The sequence below is a fragment of the Pleurodeles waltl genome, chromosome 7, assembly GCF_031143425.1.
Source record: "Pleurodeles waltl isolate 20211129_DDA chromosome 7, aPleWal1.hap1.20221129, whole genome shotgun sequence".
Classification (NCBI taxonomy): Eukaryota; Metazoa; Chordata; class Amphibia; order Caudata; family Salamandridae; genus Pleurodeles; species Pleurodeles waltl.
In genome coordinates, this window is record NC_090446.1 from 1,300,743,920 (window position 1) to 1,300,764,816 (window position 20,897).

The 20,897-nt window shown below is 47.7% G+C and overlaps 1 protein-coding gene across 7 annotated transcripts in view; it reads left to right on the forward strand.

The window, feature by feature from the left end:
• LOC138246211 (myosin-10-like) overlaps positions 1-20,897 on the forward strand; it is a 491,460-nt gene that overhangs the window by 422,119 nt on the left and 48,444 nt on the right. For all 7 annotated transcript variants that reach the window (XM_069200598.1, XM_069200595.1, XM_069200596.1 and 4 more), the window contains one exon: positions 5,033-5,141. In XM_069200598.1, coding sequence (XP_069056699.1) covers positions 5,033-5,141 — 109 coding nt within the window. The remainder of the gene's footprint in view (positions 1-5,032; positions 5,142-20,897) is intronic.

Here is a 20,897-nt window from a genome sequence, read left to right on the forward strand (position 1 = left end):
GCAAAGATAGTCTTCTTTAAGAAGGACAACATGACTGCCAGAAATAGGGTGGCATGCACTCTCCCCAGCTCTCATCCCCAGCACAGAGCATTTGGTAATGGGTGATCCACTATGACATTTAAATCCTAGTGAGAAGTTTTCCGGGGATTGGCAACAACTTTGTGGACTGGCTGAGTAGAACGCATGTACAAGTCCACGAGTCGGAGTTCCATCCCCAAATTCTTCATAGGTACTTCCATCATTGGGGCACCACGCAAATAAGCCTATTCGCCACCCTTCACAAACACAGAATGCCAAAGGTTTGCCTCCAGGTACCCACACCCATAGTCGAAGAACAGTGCACTATGGATGAAATGGTCAGATATGTTTGCCTATGCTTTTCCTCCACTCCTCCTGCTCCTGCCATACATGATGAGGAACATGAAAACAGTGTCCCTGACGCTCATCCTGGAGGCTCCTAGTGGGCAGAGGCAGCCCGGGTATTCTCTGCTTCTGGAAATGTCCATCAGTCCCCAGGAGATGTTGCCACGCAGGCCAGACCTTCTCTTGCAGAGACATGGGCAGTTTAGACATCTAGAGCCCAAATCTTTCAAACTAATGATCTGGAGCTTGAAGTAATAGAGTTTGGCTATCTAAACATGCCCCCGGTAAACATTGCCACTCTCCAGAAGGGACAGCAAAATAGAAACGATTTGTCGACTACTGCATTTCCAAAAACCTGGCCCCCCAAACGCTAATGTCCAGAACATTGTCTCTTATCTTTTACATCTGCAGAAATCAATACTCATAGCAGTTTACATGCAAAACAGGGATCATCCATCCTTCTTTAGTACCCTAGTGGTCAAGGCTTTCATGGAGAATTTTAAGAGGGTCACACCTCTTGGAATAACCTACTTTCCCTGTGTTGAACCTCACAAGGCTTGCTCAGCCAACCTTTGAACATTTACACTCATGCCTCCTACAGTTCCTTTCCTGGAATGTAGCCTACTTAGTGCCCATAACGTCCTTCAGACACATTAGCGAACTACAAGCACTCAATAAAAGAACCGTTTATTCAGGTTCACAAATGGCTTCCACCCCAAGATCTCCCCAAGATGATATCATCTTCTCACCTCAATCAAACTATGAAGCTCCCAGACTTCTTTCTACAACCAGTTTCAGGGGCAGAATAAGCTCCATACAAGCAAGATGTTAAGAAATTATATTGTACATTGACACGACCAATCATTTTCGCAAGTCTTAACACTCTTTACAACCTTCGCTAGCCCTCACCAGGGTCATCCCATTTCAAAGACAGGTCTAGCAAAATGCATAGTTGAGTGCATCCAAACTTGCTCCAACAAAGTTAAGAGTCTTACCTGTGCACCCCCCTCATTTCCCCACCCATAAGAAAGGGGAAACTGTAACCTTCTTAAGGAACGATCTGCAGCTGACATCTGCAAAGCAGCCATCTGCTCAACACCATGCATTTTTGCCAAACACTACTGTTTGGACATCTTCACTCGCCAGCAGGCTATGGTTGGTTTAAAGACACTGTTCTAGACATCTGCATCATCTACTCACTAGCCACTGCTTAAGAAGGCACTGCTTTAGAGTCTGTGCAGAACATTTCTGATAGAGACTCCAAACCCCAGATTCCTCGCCTTAGAATATTCCCCAGGTTTAGGACTGGGAAAAAAAATCTTGAGCAGAACCACTGCACACTGTGGATGGCTTCAATCTGCTCCGTATTGGCTTTGTCCACATCGGAAGTGACATGTGAGGTGCCTACATAAGCACCACCCTGCTACACTGACATACATTTCTTTATTTCTATGCCGACAGTGCAGACCCAGAGAGCTACCTTGGTGATTTTTTTTACCATCGTTTTTGACATTTTGTCTGCTCCTTTTTTTTTTTTTTTTTTTTTTTTTTTTTGCGGGGTGGGGTGGAGCAAATTGCTCTCTGTGCTAGGGACAGGTCCCTTAACAAACCCAGGGGTTTTAAACCTTGAGGGTAATGTCAGAGACAAATGTCTGTGTCTGATTCCTGTTTGGTCTGTCTCTGGTGCCTGGGGTTAGGGCATGATGGTTCTGGCTGTGTGGCAGAACGAAGCTCTGTGTCGTTCCTGTCCTCCTGAAAATAGGGTAAGTCCAAGAAGCACAAGGAAAATAAGTCAACGTTTTGTTCGGCTTCTCTTTCTAAATGCTGTGCCTTGAGGTCCCGCTCCCACACTACTCCTGCGAGCCTGTGGCAGGGCCCGCTCTGCACTTCCATGAGTTACTTGGAGTGGAAGAGACCCGTGCTCAGTTAAGCATTCTACAATACCATGAATGCCATCTTTTTGTCTACAGCTGCCTCTGGCACGCTGTTGGGTACCAACGAGCTGAGAGGTACCCTTGCTAGGTTACCGTTGGCGGGTTTGGCCCAGGTACCAGCTGGCCCTTGCAATTTGTTCCTGGATCCGGTCTGACTCTGGAGCCATCCAGGCCTTATCTACCTCAGGACTTGCTGTCCTTAGATAACCGAAGGATGATGAAGAGGAACATGGGCCCTTTGAGGAGGACCCAAACCAAGCAGACAAACGGTATGAGGAGCTGGAAAATGCCAGTGGCCTGGATATTTACCCTGACTGGCATGCTTTCTCTTCAGGGCCCTGTTTCGGAGGAAGGCACATCCTTTGCAACAGTGGTACATAGAGCTGTGGAGATCTTGACCTCCAACTGCCAGTGGTCAAGGTCAAGACCAATGTCTTGACAGAGGTGCTTCACCCACTGTGAAGCTCCGTGGAGGCCCTCATGGAAGTTCTTCTGGGGGCCTAGACGAAACCTTGCCCAAAGACTCCTGTGCACCGCTTGATCGCCTGTCGCCATCATTCCGCCCCAGGAGACCCATCCTTCCTCTCCCACCATCCCTCCCCTGAAAAGCTGGTGGTGCAGGCCTCCACATCCAAGGTCATCCCTAACACAATTCCTTCCCCACATCGGAAAAGGAATCCAAGAGGCTGGAGATCTTTGGAAATACACTGAGTTTTGGGGGGTAGTCCAAGCTTCCCTAATTGACATACCCTTCAATGGCTTCCGCCTGTTTGGCAACAAAGCTGAGATGTCGCTTGAGCGGTTTTGCAAAAAATGGATCACTGCCAGATCTTTGGGCCTCCCTCTGGTTTCCTGACCATAACCGTCCTTCTGTTTCTTCCACGGTCACAGTTGGGGCTGCTATTGGTGCAATACCAGTCCTAGCCTCCTGCCCAGAGACTTCTCAGCTATATCGCGGCTGGGGTTGTGGATCCCACAGAGGGTGCAGGAGCCAGATCCAGGGTGCTGTCTAATCCCATGCACCACCACTTGATGCAGCCGCCAGGCCTCTTTATCAAGCCCTCCACCCAGCACAAACATCCCATTGATGGCAGTATCAGACATCACCTGCCCCAGTGGACCAACAGGTGGTTTTTCCAAACTGTGCAGTGGGGTTATGGGCTTCCCTTTGTGGAAACCACTCATCCTTTGCCGTCATCTCCAAAACGGCTGGTAAAGAATCGTCTCTTCTTGCTCCCTCAGGAGGTGGAAGCTCTATTGGCCAAAGGAGCCATCAAGAGGGTACCAGCACATAAGTAGGAAATGGTTGCTGTTCCCGCTTCTTTCTGGTGCAGAAAAAGGATGGAGGCCTCCACCCCATTCTACATCTGCAACCCTTCCCTCAAAAAAGAGAAGTTCAAGATGCTCACATCGGATCTGGTCTTGCCTGCCCAGGACCCTGGCAGCGCTGGACTTGCAGGATTCTTATTTTCACATTCCCGACCTGTGAGTCCACAGGTGTTACCTGCTGTTCACCCTAGGTCATGAGCATTTCCAGTTCGCTGTGCTCCCCTTCAGCCTCACCAGTGACCTCGCAGGTGTTCATGGAAGTGTTGGCCTTCAGAGGTCAGAGGTCCCAGGCTTCCCCAACCTCGACCACTGGCTGCTGAAGGCAGGCTCGCCCCTGGCAATAGTCACCCACCTCCAGAATACGGTAGACCTCCTGTATTCGCTGGGGTTCTCTATCAACATGCCGAAGTCACACCTGACTTCTTCTCAGATACTCCCTTTCGTCTAAGCTATTCTGGACATGGTGCAGTTTCACACCTACCCTCTGAAGTTGAGAGTCCAGGACATTCGAGCTATGATTCAACCTTTGTCCTGGATTTTGGTGAGACTGATTCTGAGGCTGCTGGTCTAGATGGCCTCCATGGTCTCAAGTTAGGAATGTGCACACTTTTGTAGTACCAGTTGTTTACCATGACTGAAGGCGCAGTAAGAGACCAGCAAGAAACTAATGTGAGTGCACCGTGGTGATGCTTATATGTGGCTCTTCTCTGTCACTTTCAGGGTGGTATGAAGTCAGCACAGGTGCTGCACCTTGCCACCTAGCTGCGTGTAGGAACATTGTTAGCTAAATGTTTTTCAGATCCAGGTATTGAGGTGAGTGATCTGCGGTTAGGTAGAGTGTCCACCAGAAAGAGCATTACCAATTGTTGTAACTTGTTATTCTCACCTACTGTGCAAAAAACAATCTCACCAGCTGTGCGAAAAACAGTTTTAGATGGAGTTGCCGTTCATGTGCATTGTGGACCAAAGGAGGAGTCACATCACATTTCATGACTCAAAAACCTTCTTTGAAGACAAACAACTTGCAACACTAGATAGAAGGAGTATGCAGGGTGTGCAATTCTACAACACAACACATTATGAATTGCTGCTTACAGGGTAAGTAAGATTTTCTTATTTTATTTATTTTATATGGGTTAAGGCGCGTCATGTGGAGAAGAAAATATTTAGCCCAGAGATGAGGTGCCACTAGGCTCAAGGACCACTATATAAGGTTTCCTAATTATCGCAAAAATTGCAATTGGTTGTGTTATGTGGAGAGTGAAAAATACCGTCCTCCCTAGACAGTAAGGGGTTCATTAAGGCCATTGCAGTCAGTTATTCTGCCTCTATCTTTAAAACCGGTCTACATTATGTATTCCCCTTTTCTTTACATTAATCTTTTCTTTGTTCTCCATCAAAACCAGGGAACGGATCCTATCCAACAAACTAGTACGCCGGGCTGAGAAACGACTAAAGGAGGTAATTCTACAAGTGGAGGAGGAAAGGCGTAACGCAGACCAGTACAAGGACCAGGTATGGTGTAAGGTCTCATGCTTTTTTTGTCAAGTTCTCCCCAATAAAAATACCTTTTGTAGGAAGTTGGCTCTGTATGTGCTATTTCAAAGTAAGGAATAGCATGCACAGAGTCCAAGGGTTCCCCTTAGAGGTAAAATAGTGGTAAAAATAGATAATACTAATGCTCTATTTTGTGGTAGTGTGGTCGAGCAGTAGGCTTATCCAAGGAGTAGTGTTAAGCATTTGTTGTACATACACATAGACAATAAATGAGGTACACACACTCAGAGACAAATCCAGCCAATAGGTTTTGTTATAGAAAAATATATTTTCTTAGTTTATTTTAAGAACCACAGGTTCAAATTTAACATGTAATATCTTGTTTGAAAGGTATTGCAGGTAAGTACATTAGGAACTTTGAATCATTTCAATTGCATGTATACTTTTCAAGTTATTGACGAATAGCTATTTCAAAAGTGGACACTTAGTGCAATTTTCACAGTTCCTGGGGGAGGTAAGTTTTTGTTAGTTTTACCAGGTAAGTAAGACACTTACAGGGTTCAGTTCTTGGTCCAAGGTAGCCCACCGTTGGGGGTTCAGAGCAACCCCAAAGTCACCACACCAGCAGCTCAGGGCCGGTCAGGTGCAGAGTTCAAAGTGGTGCCCAAAACGCATAGGCTAGAATGGAGAGAAGGGGGTGCCCCGGTTCCGGTCTGCTTGCAGGTAAGTACCCGCGTCTTCGGAGGGCAGACCAGGGGGGTTTTGTAGGGCACCGGGGGGGACACAAGCCCACACAGAAATTTCACCCTCAGCAGCGCGGGGGCGGCCGGGTGCAGTGTAGAAACAAGCGTCGGGTTTGCAATGTTAGTCTATGAGAGATCAACGGATCTCTTCAGCGCTGCAGGCAGGCAAGGGGGAGCTTCCTCGGGGAAACCTCCACTTGGGTAAGGGAGAGGGACTCCTGGGGGTCACTTCTCCAGTGAAAGTCCGGTCCTTCAGGTCCTGGGGGCTGCGGGTGCAGGGTCTTTTCCAGGCGTCGGGACTTAGGTTTCAGAGAGTCGCGGTCAGGGGAAGCCTCGGGATTCCCTCTGCAGGCGGCGCTGTGGGGGCTCAGGGGGGACAGGTTTTGGTACTCACAGTCGTAGAGTAGTCCGGGGGTCCTCCCTGAGGTGTTGGTTCTCCACCAGCCGAGTCGGGGTCGCCGGGTGCAGTGTTGCAAGTCTCACGCTTCTTGCGGGGAGTTGCAGGGTTCTTTAAAGCTGCTTCTTGAAACAAAGTTGCAGTCTTTTTGGAGCAGGTCCGCTGTCCTCGGGAGTTTCTTGTCTTTTTCGAAGCAGGGCAGTCCTCAGAGGATTCAGAGGTCGCTGGTCCCTTGGAAGGCGTCGCTGGAGCAGAGTTCTTTGGAAGGCAGGAGACAGGCCGGTGAGTTTCTGGAGCCAAGGCAGTTGTCGTCTTCTGGTCTTCCTCTGCAGGGGTTTTCAGCTAGGCAGTCCTTCTTCTTGTAGTTTGCAGGAATCAGATTTTCTAGGGTTCAGGGTAGCCCTTAAATACTAAATTTAAGGGCGTGTTTAGGTCTGGGGGGTTAGTAGCCAATGGCTACTAGCCCTGAGGGTGGGTACACCCTCTTTGTGCCTCCTCCCAAGGGGAGGGGGTCACAATCCTAACCCTATTGGGGGAATCCTCCATCTGCAAGATGGAGGATTTCTAAAAGTCAGAGTCACCTCAGCTCAGGACACCTTAGGGGCTGTCCTGACTGGCCAGTGACTCCTCCTTGTTGCTTTCTTTGTTCCCTCCAGCCTTGCCGCCAAAAGTGGGGGCCGTGGCCGGAGGGGGCGGGCAACTCCACTAAGCTGGAGTGCCCTGCTGGGCTGTGACAAAGGGGGGAGCCTTTGAGGCTCACCGCCAGGTGTCACAGCTCCTGCCTGGGGGAGGTGTTAGCATCTCCACCCAGTGCAGGCTTTGTTACTGGCCTCAGAGTGACAAAGGCACTCTCCCCATGGGGCCAGCAACATGTCTCTGGTGTGGCAGGCTGCTGGAACTAGTCAGCCTACACAGACAGTCGGTTAAGTTTCAGGGGGCACCTCTAAGGTGCCCTCTGGGGTGTATTTTGCAATAAAATGTACACTGGCATCAGTGTGCATTTATTGTGCTGAGAAGTTTGATACCAAACTTCCCAGTTTTCAGTGTAGCCATTATGGTGCTGTGGAGTTCGTGTTTGACAGACTCCCAGACCATATACTCTTATGGCTACCCTGCACTTACAATGTCTAAGGTTTTGTTTAGACACTGTAGGGGTACCATGCTCATGCACTGGTACCCTCACCTATGGTATAGTGCACCCTGCCTTAGGGCTGTAAGGCCTGCTAGAGGGGTGTCTTACCTATACTGCATAGGCAGTGAGAGGCTGGCATGGCACCCTGAGGGGAGTGCCATGTCGACTTACTCGTTTTGTCCTCACTAGCACACACAAGCTGGCAAGCAGTGTGTCTGTGCTGAGTGAGGGGTCTCCAGGGTGGCATAAGACATGCTGCAGCCCTTAGAGACCTTCCTTGGCATCAGGGCCCTTGGTACTAGAAGTACCAGTTACAAGGGACTTATCTGGATGCCAGGGTCTGCCAATTGTGGATACAAAAGTACAGGTTAGGGAAAGAACACTGGTGCTGGGGCCTGGTTAGCAGGCCTCAGCACACTTTCAATTGTAAACATAGCATCAGCAAAGGCAAAAAGTCAGGGGGCAACCATGCCAAGGAGGCATTTCCTTACACCTTTTGTCTCAGAAATTAGTTAAATTGCATGGACATCTCAAGAAAGATGCTGAAGCATGTGCCTTTCATTGGGAGCCTATCTTGATGTCATTGATTTGCACTTCACTGACTGTGTGTAGTACCTAAAAGAAATATAACTGGCCAACATTATCTTTACTAATATAAGTATTAGTTTCAATAATCAAATTATTATTTACAACAATTTGATTATTAGAGCTAATAGAGTTCCAGTATTAGCATTTTGGGAAACAATATTGCTATTTATTTCAACAGTCATAGTTAGATTGATAATGTTAACTATTTAAACTATTCACATTAATATTATACTACTCACGCTAATGTTATTTCTAACGTATTATTACTAGTAATCATTATGTTAGATGCCATGTGTAGCTGTAGATACGCATGCTGTGCATAAGCTTGCCATCTAGTGTTGGGTTCGGAGTAGTACAACTTGTTTTTTGTTGGAAGAAAGTTTTCGTGTCACAGGATCGAGTGACTCCTCTTCTCGGTAATACTGCGCATGAGCATCAAGCCCTTTGTTAGATTGTTTTTCTCCGCCATCGGGTTCAGACATGGGTTCCTCTCGCTCCGAGTTCCCGGCTCCAAACAGTCTAAAACGGGATTCTTTTTATCGTCGTTGGTTTTGTTTCCGAACGCGTATTCCTTAATATTCAAATCTCGATTCCTTTTTCTACACTCAGAATCGAATTTTTCAGACCTTTCGGGGCAGAAAGGCCTGGTCGGGCCCTCTTTGGGCCTACCTCTTCCATGTGGTACCGAACAATGCAGCCCTGATAGAACGTACTCCATTTCGGTTTTGCCCTCGATGCCATTCTAACTTTCCACACACCGATCAACAACCAGGTGTGTAATTTGTGTCTTTCACCAGACCACAATGATCAGACCTGCGAGGGCATGCCGTTCTTTTTGGTCCAAGAAGACGCTTAGAGACTTAAGGGTTTGTCGGATGGAAATGGCATCTCGACAGACAGAAGATACACCGGACATCTTCGGAGACGAGCACGTGCAAGAAGATGTGGATCAAGAGGGGGTCTTCTCCGTTCAGAGAGTCAACCTTTACAACTAGCACAAACTGTAAGTAAAAAGCCCCCTTTCCCATCGGATAAGACAAAAGAGGTCACCGGTCCGCCACTGCATTCCAACCGTGGTCGGAGCTGAGAAACTCATTCGGATGCCCTGCATACCAGCTCTGCACCGAAAAATGCCAAAGAAAAGTATTCGCCATCGACCTCCAATAGCTCCATTTCGGCACACACAAAGCAAAAACTGTACGTTCTTTTGGTACCGACCGCTTCAACACCGAAAAGGAAACACCCAATAGCTACAATTTTGGCAATGAAAATTTTCTATCCGAAAAAAGCTTTGGAACCAAAAAAACAACAAAGACTATCAGTGACTCTGGACAGTCTGTAACATCCGCTACACCACAGGTGGAACCAATTTTGGAAGTTATGGACGCCAAACGACGCCGACTTCAAATTCAGCAAGGAACAGGGCAGATTATAACATCACCTCTACCACTTCTAAAGAAGAAATAAACTTTTGAAGAAAGTCTCGATTCCTCTGCATCTCTGGAGAAGACTGCTAAAGAAAAGGCTTCTTCTCATACTTCTACATCTCCACCTTTACCTACTTCTCCTCAGCATACTTCAGCAACATATCCCACTAATTTAGGGTTCCCACCACCTAGTTCACCACCTGGTGGGTCACAACATATAGGGGATACATTAGAAGAGCAAGACCCATGGGATAAGTACGATCCAGATCCCTTTACACCAAATGATCCGGATCTTTTCCCAGCTAGACCCTCACCTCCTGAGGATTCTACATCATACCAACAAGTGATAGCAAGAGCAGCAGCATATCACAATGTAAATATATGTTCGATGGCATCTGTCGCTGTAGATACGCATGTTCTGCAATAGCTCGCCATCTGGTGTTGGGCCGGAGTGTTACAAGTTGTTTTTCTTCGAAGAAGTCTTTCGAGTCACGGGACCGAGTGACTCCTCCTTTTGTCTCCATTGCGCATGGGCGTCGACTCCATCTTCGATTGTTTTTTTTCCGCCATCGGGTTCGGACGTGTTCCTGTCGCTCCGAGTTTCGGAACGGAAAATTAGCTAATTTCGGAAGATTTTCGTCGGTATTGTTGCGTTCGGGGTCGGCGTACTTACATTCAACACCGCATCGAAGATCGAAGAGCTCCGGTGCCCTTCGGGGTAGTTTTTCGATCCTCCGTCGGGGCCTGGTCGGCCCGACCGCGTGCTGAAGAACGCCGATGGAACGGACCCCGTTTCGTTTCTGCCCCAAATGCCACAATAAATACCCCTACACAGACCAACACTTGGTCTGCAACCTGTGCCTGTCACCTGAGCACAGCGAAGACACCTGCGAGGCCTGTCGTGCGTTCCGGTCCCGAAAAACACTCCGAGACCGTCGAGCCAGAAGACTTCAGATGGCGTCCGCACCGACAGCCCAACGGGAGTTCGAGGAACAGGAAGAGGAAGGTACCTTCTCGATCCAAGACTCAGACTCCGAAGGATTCGACGATACACAAACCGTGAGTAAGACGTCGAAAACCACACAGAGAAACATTTACAAGGCCCAGGGGACGCCACTGCCACCAGGCCATGGCTCGACCCATAAATTCGGTGACCGACCGTCGGCACCGAAAAAGGCCCAAACAGTGCCGAGATCGTCCGACTCCGGTCGAGACACCGGCACGCAGCCTTCTCGGGACCGAGAAAGTGCTGGAGATAAGCCTCGACACCGAGATGCCGGTGTGGACACGGCTCGACGCCGAGACAGCGGCACCGAAACAGATCGACGCCGAGAGGTTTCGGCCCCGAAAAGGAAAAAAGTCACCTCGGAGCCGAAAAAACACGCAGACAAAGTTTCGATGCCGAAACAAACTGCAAGCGACCCAGCTGTAGGCTCTTATACAGAAGAGCACTCGCTAACCTCCCAAATGCAGAAGCATAGGTTTGAGGAAGAGCTACAAGCAACTGATGTGGACCATACGCAAAAGCGTATCTTCATTCAGCAGGGGACAGGAAAAATAAGCACCCTTCCCCCCATTAGGAGAAAGAGGAGGTTGGAGTTCCAGACGGAACAAGCACCACAACCAAAAGTGGTGAAAAGAGTTACACCACCACCCTCTCCTCCGCCCGTGATTGACGTTTCACCAGCACAAACTCCATCACACTCCCCAGCTCACACCACCATGAGCCAGGGTGACCAAGATCAGGACGCATGGGACCTATACGATGCCCCAGTGTCAGATAACAGCCCGGAGGCATACCCTACAAAGCCATCTCCACCAGAAGACAGCACCGCGTACTCTCAGGTGGTGGCTAGAGCAGCACAATTTCACCACGTAAGCCTCCACTCAGAACAGGTCGAGGATGATTTCTTATTCAACACACTCTCCTCCACCCACAGCTCATACCAAAGCCTGCCTATGCTCCCTGGTATGCTCCGGCACGCAAAAGACATATTTAAGGAGCCGGTCAAAAGTAGGGCAATCACACCAAGGGTGGAAAAAAAGTATAAGCCGCCTCCTACGGACCCGGTTTTCATCACTACACAGCTGCCACCAGACTCTGTTGTTGTAGGAGCAGCTAGGAAAAGGGCCAACTCCCACACATCTGGAGATGCACCACCCCCAGATAAAGAAAGCCGCAAGTTCGATGCAGCTGGTAAGAGAGTCGCAGCACAAGCTGCAAACCAGTGGCGCATCGCGAACTCCCAGGCACTACTTGCGCGCTATGACAGAGCCCACTGGGACGAGATGCAACATCTCATTGAACATCTGCCCAAGGACTTACAAAATAGGGCAAAGCAAGTGGTCGAGGAAGGACAGACCATTTCCAACAACCAGATCCGCTCCTCCATGGACGCTGCAGATACAGCTGCACGGACAATTAATACATCTGTAACTATCAGAAGGCATGCATGGCTCCGAACGTCTGGATTTAAACCAGAGATTCAACAAGCAGTTCTCAATATGCCTTTTAATGAAAAAGAACTGTTCGGTCCAGAAGTGGACACAGCGATTGAGAAACTCAAAAAAGATACGGACACTGCCAAAGCCATGGGCGCACTCTACTCCCCGCAGAGCAGAGGAAATTACAGCACATTCCGTAAAACGCCCTTTCGAGGGGGGTTTCGAGGTCAAAGCACACAAGCCAGCACCTCACAAGCCACACCGTCCAGTTACCAGGGACAGTATAGAGGAGGTTTTCGGGGACAATATAGAGGAGGGCAATTCCCTAGAAATAGAGGAAGATTTCAAAGCCCCAAAGCCCCTACTACTAAACAGTGACTCACAGGTCACTCACCCCCTCCACACAACACCAGTGGGGGGAAGAATAGGTCATTATTACAAAGCATGGGAGGAAATCACTACAGACACTTGGGTTCTAGCGATTATCCAACATGGTTATTGCATAGAATTTCTACAATTCCCTCCAAACATACCACCAAAAGCACAAAATTTAACAACACACCATTCCAATCTCCTGGAGATAGAAGTGCAGGCACTATTGCAAAAGAATGCAATCGAATTAGTGCCAAACACACAAATAAACACAGGAGTTTACTCACTGTACTTTCTGATACCAAAGAAGGACAAAACACTGAGACCAATCCTAGACCTCAGAGTAGTGAACACTTTCATCAAATCAGACCACTTCCACATGGTCACACTACAAGAAGTATTGCCATTGCTAAAACTGCACGACTACATGGCAACCTTAGACCTCAAGGATGCTTATTTCCATATACCAATACACCCATCGCACAGGAAATACCTAAGGTTTGTATTCAAAGGCATACATTACCAATTCAAGGTACTGCCTTTCGGATTAACAACCGCACCAAGAGTCTTTACCAAATGTCTAGCGGTAGTCGCAGCACACATAAGAAGGCAGCAGATACATGTGTTCCCATATCTAGACGACTGGCTAATCAAGGCCCATTCGTTAATAGAGTGCTCAAATCACACAAATCATATCATACAAACCCTCTTCAAACTAGGGTTCACCGTCAATTTCATAAAATCCAAAATTCTGCCACGCAGAGTACAACAATACCTGGGAGCCATAATAGACACATCAAAAGGAGTAGCCACTCCAAGTCCACAAAGAATTCAAAATTTCAACACCATCATACAACGCATGTATCCAACACAAAAGATACAAGCAAAGATGGTATTACAACTCCTAGGCATGATGTCATCATGCATAGCCATTGTCCCAAACGCAAGACTGCACATGAGGCCCTTACAACAATGCCTAGCATCACAGTGGTCTCAGGCACAGGGTCACCTTCTAGATCTGGTGTTAATAGACCGCCAAACTTACCTCTCGCTTCTGTGGTGGAACAACATAAATTTAAACAAGGGGCGGCCTTTCCAAGACCCAGTGCCACAATACGTAATAACAACAGATGCTTCCATGACAGGGTGGGGAGCACACCTCGATCAACACAGCATACAAGGACAATGGAACGTACATCAAACAAGACTGCATATCAATCACCTAGAACTTCTAGCAGTTTTTCAAGCACTAAAAGCTTTCCAACCAATAATAGTTCACAAATACATTCTCGTCAAAACAGACAACATGACAACAATGTATTATCTAAACAAGCAGGGGGGGACGCACTCCACGCAGTTAAGCCTGCTAGCACAAAAAATTTGGCATTGGGCAATTCACAACCAAATTCGCCTAATTGCACAGTTTATACCAGGGATACAAAATCAACTCGCAGACAATCTCTCCCGAGACCACCAACAGGTCCACGAATGGGAAATTCACCCCCAAATTCTGAACACTTATTTCAAACTCTGGGGAACACCTCAGATAGACTTGTTTGCGACAAGGGAGAACGCAAAATGCCAAAACTTCGCATCCAGATACCCACACAAACAATCCCAAGGCAATGCCCTATGGATGAACTGGTCAGGGATATTTGCTTACGCTTTTCCTCCTCTCCCTCTCCTTCCTTACCTGGTAAACAAACTCAGTCAAAGCAAACTCAAACTCATATTCATAGCACCAACTTGGGCAAGGCAACCCTGGTACACAACGCTGCTAGACCTATCAGTGGTACCCTGCATCAAATTGCCCAACAGGCCAGATCTGTTGACACAGCACAACCAAAAGATCAGACACCCAGATCCAGCATCGCTGAATCTAGCAATCTGGCTCCTGAAATCCTAGAATTCGGGCACTTACAACTTACCCAAGAATGTATGGAAGTCATAAAACAAGCAAGAAGGCCATCCACCAGGCACTGCTATGCAAGTAAATGGAAAAGGTTTGTTTGCTACTGCCATATTAATCAAATACAACCATTACACACAACTCCAGAACATGTAGTGGGTTACTTGCTTCACTTACAAAAATCTAACCTAGCTTTCTCTTCCATTAAGATTCACCTTGCAGCAATATCTGCATACCTGCAAACTACCTATTCAACTTCCCTATATAAAATACCAGTCATTAAAGCATTCATGGAGGGCCTTAGGAGAATTATACCACCAAGAACACTTCCTGTTCCTTCATGGAACCTAAATGTTGTCCTAACTAGACTTATGGGTCCACCTTTTGAACCCATGCACTCCTGCGAAATACAGTTCCTAACCTGGAAGGTGGCATTTCTCATCGCCATTACTTCCCTAAGAAGAGTAAGCGAGATTCAGGCATTTACTATACAGGAACCTTTTATACAACTACACAAAAATAAAGTCGTCCTAAGGACCAATCCTAAATTTTTGCCAAAGGTTATTTCACCGTTCCATCTAAATCAAACAGTGGAACTTCCAGTGTTCTTTCCACAGCCAGATACCGTAGCTGAAAGGGCACTACATACGTTAGATGTCAAAAGAGCATTAATGTATTACATTGACAGAACAAAAAACATCAGAAAGACTAAACAACTCTTTATTGCATTTCAAAAACCTCACGCAGGAAACCCAATTTCAAAACAAGGTATAGCCAGATGGATAGTTAAATGCATCCAAATCTGCTACCTTAAAGCTAAACGACAGCTGCCCATTACACCAAGGGCACACTCAACCAGAAAGAAAGGTGCTACCATGGCCTTTCTAGGAAACATCCCAATGCAAGAAATATGTAAGGCAGCCACATGGTCTACGCCTCACACATTCACCAAGCACTACTGTGTAGACGTGTTATCCGCACAACAAGCCACAGTAGGTCAAGCTGTATTAAGAACATTATTTCAAACTACTTCCACTCCTACAGGCTGATCCACCGCTTTTGGGGAAATAACTGCTTACTAGTCTATGCAGAACATGCGTATCTACAGCGACAGATGCCATCGAACTGAAAATGTCACTTACCCAGTGTACATCTGTTCGTGGCATCAGTCGCAGTAGATTCGCATGTGCCCACCCGCCTCCCCGGGGGCCTGTAGCAGTTTGGAAGTTACCTTCAATTATTTATATATGTATCATCTCAACCTTAAATAGGTGCATACTTAGTCACTCCATTGCATGGGCACTATTACTACAATTCAACTCCTACCTCACCCTCTGCGGGGAAAAACAATCGAAGATGGAGTCGACGCCCATGCGCAATGGAGACAAAAGGAGGAGTCACTCGGTCCCGTGACTCGAAAGACTTCTTCGAAGAAAAACAACTTGTAACACTCCGGCCCAACACCAGATGGCGAGCTATTGCAGAACATGCGAATCTACTGCGACTGATGCCACGAACAGATGTACACTGGGTAAGTGACATTTTCAACACTGACCCCATAGAGAAAGATTTCTTATTTGACACCCTTGGCACAATACATAAAAAAAGCCAATTTCTTCCAATGCAACCAGGAATGATCAGATATGCAGAAGAAATATTTAAAGAACCTGTTAGAGCAAGGATTATCACTCCTAGACTCTATTGTGGCATCTACTGCAAGGAAAAGAGCCAATAACCAGTGAACAGGAGACACACCTCCTGACAAAGTAAGAACATTGATGCTGCAGAGAAAAGGGTAGCAGCTCAAGCAGCCAATCATTGGTGAATTGCCAATGCTCAAGCTCTACTTTCTAGATATGACAGAGCTCTCTGGGATGCTATGGAGGAACTTTTACAATACCTACCAGAAGAACATCATAAAAGAGGGGTAGAGATTGTAAATGAGGGACAAACAATATCCAATAACTCAATTAGATGTGCACTTGATGCTGCTGATACAGCAGCACGTAGTATTAATACAAGTGTCACCATAAGACATCATGCTTGGCTTAAATGTTCAGGCTTCAAACAAGAAGTATAACAGGCAGTTCTAAAATATGCCCTGCGATAAGGAGCATTTATTTGAACCACAAGTGGAAACCACACTTGAAAAATTAAATAAGGACAATCATTCTGCCAGAGCCATGGGAGCTTTGCTTCCCAGCACACATAGGAGTAATTTTCGTTGTGCAGGATTTAGTAAAGGATTTAGGTAATCATTCCAAGAACAAGCCACAAGTCAAACTAAACTCACCTCTCAATAAACCAGAGGTTATTTCAGAGGGTCATATAGAGGAAACAGTAATAAAGGAAGAGGAAAACCATCTACATCAACAGGTTCCTCATCAGTTGCTAAACAGTGACTCAACAAATGCAACACTAAACCACATCCTGTAGGGGGAAGATTACAACTCTTTTACCCCCAATGGACTCAAATTCCCACAGATCAATGGGTACGTCAAATGATCCAAAATGGTTATCGTCTGGAGCTCATTTCCACTTCACCTAATATACCCCTCGTACACACACTCTCTCACAAGGGCATCTAACTCTTCTCAAAGAGGAAGTAAATTCCCTTCTTCTAAAAGGGGCTATAGAACCAGTAATAACCATTGCAATACCATGGAACAGGAGTTTACTCCCTGTATTTTCTGATTGCCAAAAAAGATGGGTCTCTCAGACCAATATTAGATCTCAGACCCTTAAATCACTACATCCTATCAGAATATTTTCACATGGTCACTCTTCAGGATGTTATTCCTCTATTACAAATAGGAGACTTCATGACAGTCCTAGATCTAAAGGAAACTTTCTTTTGCATTCCCATTCATCCGGCACACCGAAAATATCTAAGATTTGTTGTAGCAGGAAAACATTACCAATTCAAAGTGCTACCCTTCGGAGTGACAACCGCTTCCAGAGTATTCTCAAACTTCTTCGCATTAGTGGCAGCACATCTCAGCAGAAAACAAATTCATGTTTTCCCTTATCTAGACGATTGGCTCGTTGAAGCCAATTCATTCCCTCAGTGTCAAAAAGATACCCAAACTACAATGCGCCTCCTACATTCTCTAGGATTTACCATAAACTACGTCAAATCCCATCTTCAACCTCTGCAAACCCAATCTTACCTAGGAGCGATCCTAAATACACAATTAGGAATAGCATTTCCCAACCAAAACAGGATCAAAGCTTTTCAAACATTAATTGCAACTTTAAAAAAAAAAAAAAACATACACAGTAAGAACTGTGGTGAAACAGTTAGGAATGATGGCATCATGTATTTCCATAATGCCTTATGCCAGAATTCTTATGCGTCCTCTTCAACAGTGTCTCTCTCTTCAGTGGTCTCAGCCACAGGGTCAAATGGAAGATCTAGTGTAGTTGGAGCGCCAGACTTAACTCTCTCTCCATTGGTGGAATACCACAAACTTTTTAAAAGGGCGGCCCATTGTAGACCCTGTGCCTCAGATTACTCTCACACAACAGATGCCTCAAACAACGGGTGGGGAGCTCATCTCCTCAACCTAACAAGTCACGGAGTATGGGACAACACTCACCAGTCTCTTCATATCAATTACCTCGAACTGCAAGCAATATTATTGGCAATGAAAGCATTCTACCACAATTGCGACACAAAACAGTGTTGATACGGACAGACAATATCACTGCCATGTACTATCTCCAGAAACAGGGGGGTACACAATCTCAACAACTGTCCCAACTAGCTCAATCAGTGTGGAAATGGGCGATTCGTCACCATATTCACACAGTGGCACAATATCTCCCTGGCACAGACAATCATCTAGCAGACCTGCTAAGCAAGACCCATCAAAAACACACGAGTGGGAACTCCACCCACAAGTCCTTAAACAATACTTCACAAATTGGGGAACACCTCAAGTAGATCTGTTCGCAACAAAACAAAAAATGCCAAAATCTCGCCTCCAGGTACCCACACCCTCAGCCCAAGGGCAATGCTCTATGGATACATTTGTCAGAGATATTTGCTTATACTTTTCTTCCTCTCCCACTCTTACCATTCCTAGTACGGAAGATAAAATAATCTTCCTTCAACATGATCTTAGTGGCCCCTACGTGGGCATGTCAACCATGGTACACAACACTTCTGGAACTCTCAGTTCTTCATCAAAAACTTCCCAACAGACCATATGTTCTGACACAAAAACAGGGACAGATAAGACATCCAAATCCCAAATCACTCAACCTAGCGATATGGCTCCTGAAGTCATAGAATTTGGATATTTACATTTACCACAAGAATGTATGGATACCCTAAAACAAGCATGCAAACCTATCACTAGGTCACATCCTCGTCCTGCAGGCCCACAGGTGTTACCTGTGGGTAATGGTAGGACACAAGCATTTTCAGTGTGCTGTGCTCCCTTTTAGCCTGACCAGGCCCCTCAAGTGTTCACAAAGGTCATGGCAGTAGTAGCAACACCTCTTCAGAGTCTGGGGTTTCAGTCTTCTCATACCTCAAAGACCGGTTGTTGATGTTGCACTCCCCCCAGACAGTCATTAGCCATCTCCAGACTGTGGCGAATCTCCTGACATCCTTTGAGCTCACTGTGTGTCGAAGTCACACCTGACTCATTCGCAGATGCTCTATTTCATCTGAGCCATTCTAGAAGCGGTGAAGGTTTGCCCCTATCCCCTGGAGAGGAGAGTCCGGGACATTAGGGCTATGACCAGATATTTCAACCTCTGTCCTGAAACTCAGTGAGGATGATTGAGGCTGCTGGGACTGATGGTTGCCTGCATACTGCTTGTCAAGCATGCCAGATGGGATATGCAAGTACTGCAGGGGGATCTGAAGTCCCAGTGGGTGTAGCACCAGAGAATTGTTTAAGATCTAGTCCAGATTTCAAAGGAGACTGCAAAAGATATGCAGTGGTGGCTGTGGGACCTCAGTTGAGTCAGCAGCAGACTTCCTCCTTATCCCACCCAGAGCTCACAGTGGTGACCGAAGCATTGCTCCTGGGATGGGGAAGCCACCCTGGAGAGGTGGAGATAAGAGACGTCTGGTCTCCAGCACAGGCATGGCTCTGCGGCCCCTCCAGCCTCCCCCCTCCTCCTCACCGTCCGTTTTCTGTTTCTTCCAAGGATTCCCCTGCCGCTGCGGCCCCTCCCACCTCCCCCCTCCTCCTCACCGTCCGTTTTCTGTTTCTTCCAAGGATTCCCCTGTGGCCCCTCCCGCCTCCCCCCTCCTCCTCACCGTCCGTTTTCTGTTTCTTCCAAGGATTCCCCTGCCGCTGCGTCCCCTGCGGCCCCACCCCCCCAGCCTTCCCATTCGGCCAGCCCTCCCTCCTCCCAGCTGACACTCACTCCCTCCCTCCCATTTATGGCAGCCGTGGCGTGGATGCGTGCCAAAGGCAAGCCCGTATGCGCCCGTCCGCGCCAAGACCGAGCCCAGAGCGCGCCCAGCGCCAGTCCCCCTGGCCTTCACAAACAAACCTACTCCCCCCTCACCCTCCACTCACTCAACCCAGGCCCTCGCCCCACCTGCACCCTTTCCAGCCCCACACACACTCATGGCCCCTTCACCTGCCTCACCTGTCATTTCTCCTGCTCCTCACCCCTTACACCACACACCAACCATAGCGACCCCCCGACAACAAACACAACACCCCGAACACAATACACACCTACTCTGCCCCCACCCCCACCAACCAGCCCCGCCACACACCACCCAACAACCAGAACACACCCTGCAACAACACCCTAATGCACCACACCAACACCACCCACCTCAACTGCCTGCTCCTCAACACCCGCTCCCTTCACAAACATGCCATAGAACTCTGGGATGTCATCACATCATACTCATCTGACATCGCCTTCCTCACGGAAACCTGGACCAACCCCTCCTCGGAACCCAACATAGCCATCGCCACCCCCAAGGGATACAAACTCCAACGCAAAGACCGCCGCAACAGGCCAGGGGGTGGCATCGCCATCCTACACAGGGACACCATCAAAGTCACCACCAGCTCCCAAGACACTATTGACAACACAGAACACATGCACTTCCTAATCCACATTAACAACAACTCCACCCTCAGAGGTACACTAATCTACAGACCACCAGGACCACGCCCCGCCTTCTGCGACACCATCAGCGCGCATGCCCTCACCTCCACAGACTACATCCTCCTCAGTGATTTCAACTTCCACTTGGAGAACCTACAACACCAGAACTCCACATCCGTCATAGACAACCTCACCAACCTTGGACTCAAACAACTGGTCACCGCACCCACCCACTCAGCAGGACACACGCTCAATGCAATTTTCACCTCAAGCCAACACATAGCCTACACCCACACCACCGAACTCCTCTGGACTGACCACCTCTGCATCCACTTCTCCTTCGCCAAACCCCCCACACACCACCATCAACACACCACACCCTACCGCATGTGGGACAAGATCCCCACAGAACGCCTGAACTCCCAACTGGCTCACAACACCTCCCCTCTCCCCCCCCACACACACACACACACACCAACGACCCCAACACAAGAGCACACAACCTCTCGAAATGGATCACTACCTGCGCAGACACACTAGCCCCCCTCAGAAAACACATCGCCACCCACAACATCAAGAACGCCCCATGGTTCCCCCCGAACTCCAAGACTCCAAGCGCAAATGCCGCCATGCGGAGAAAATATGGCGACAAGAACCCTCTACAACCA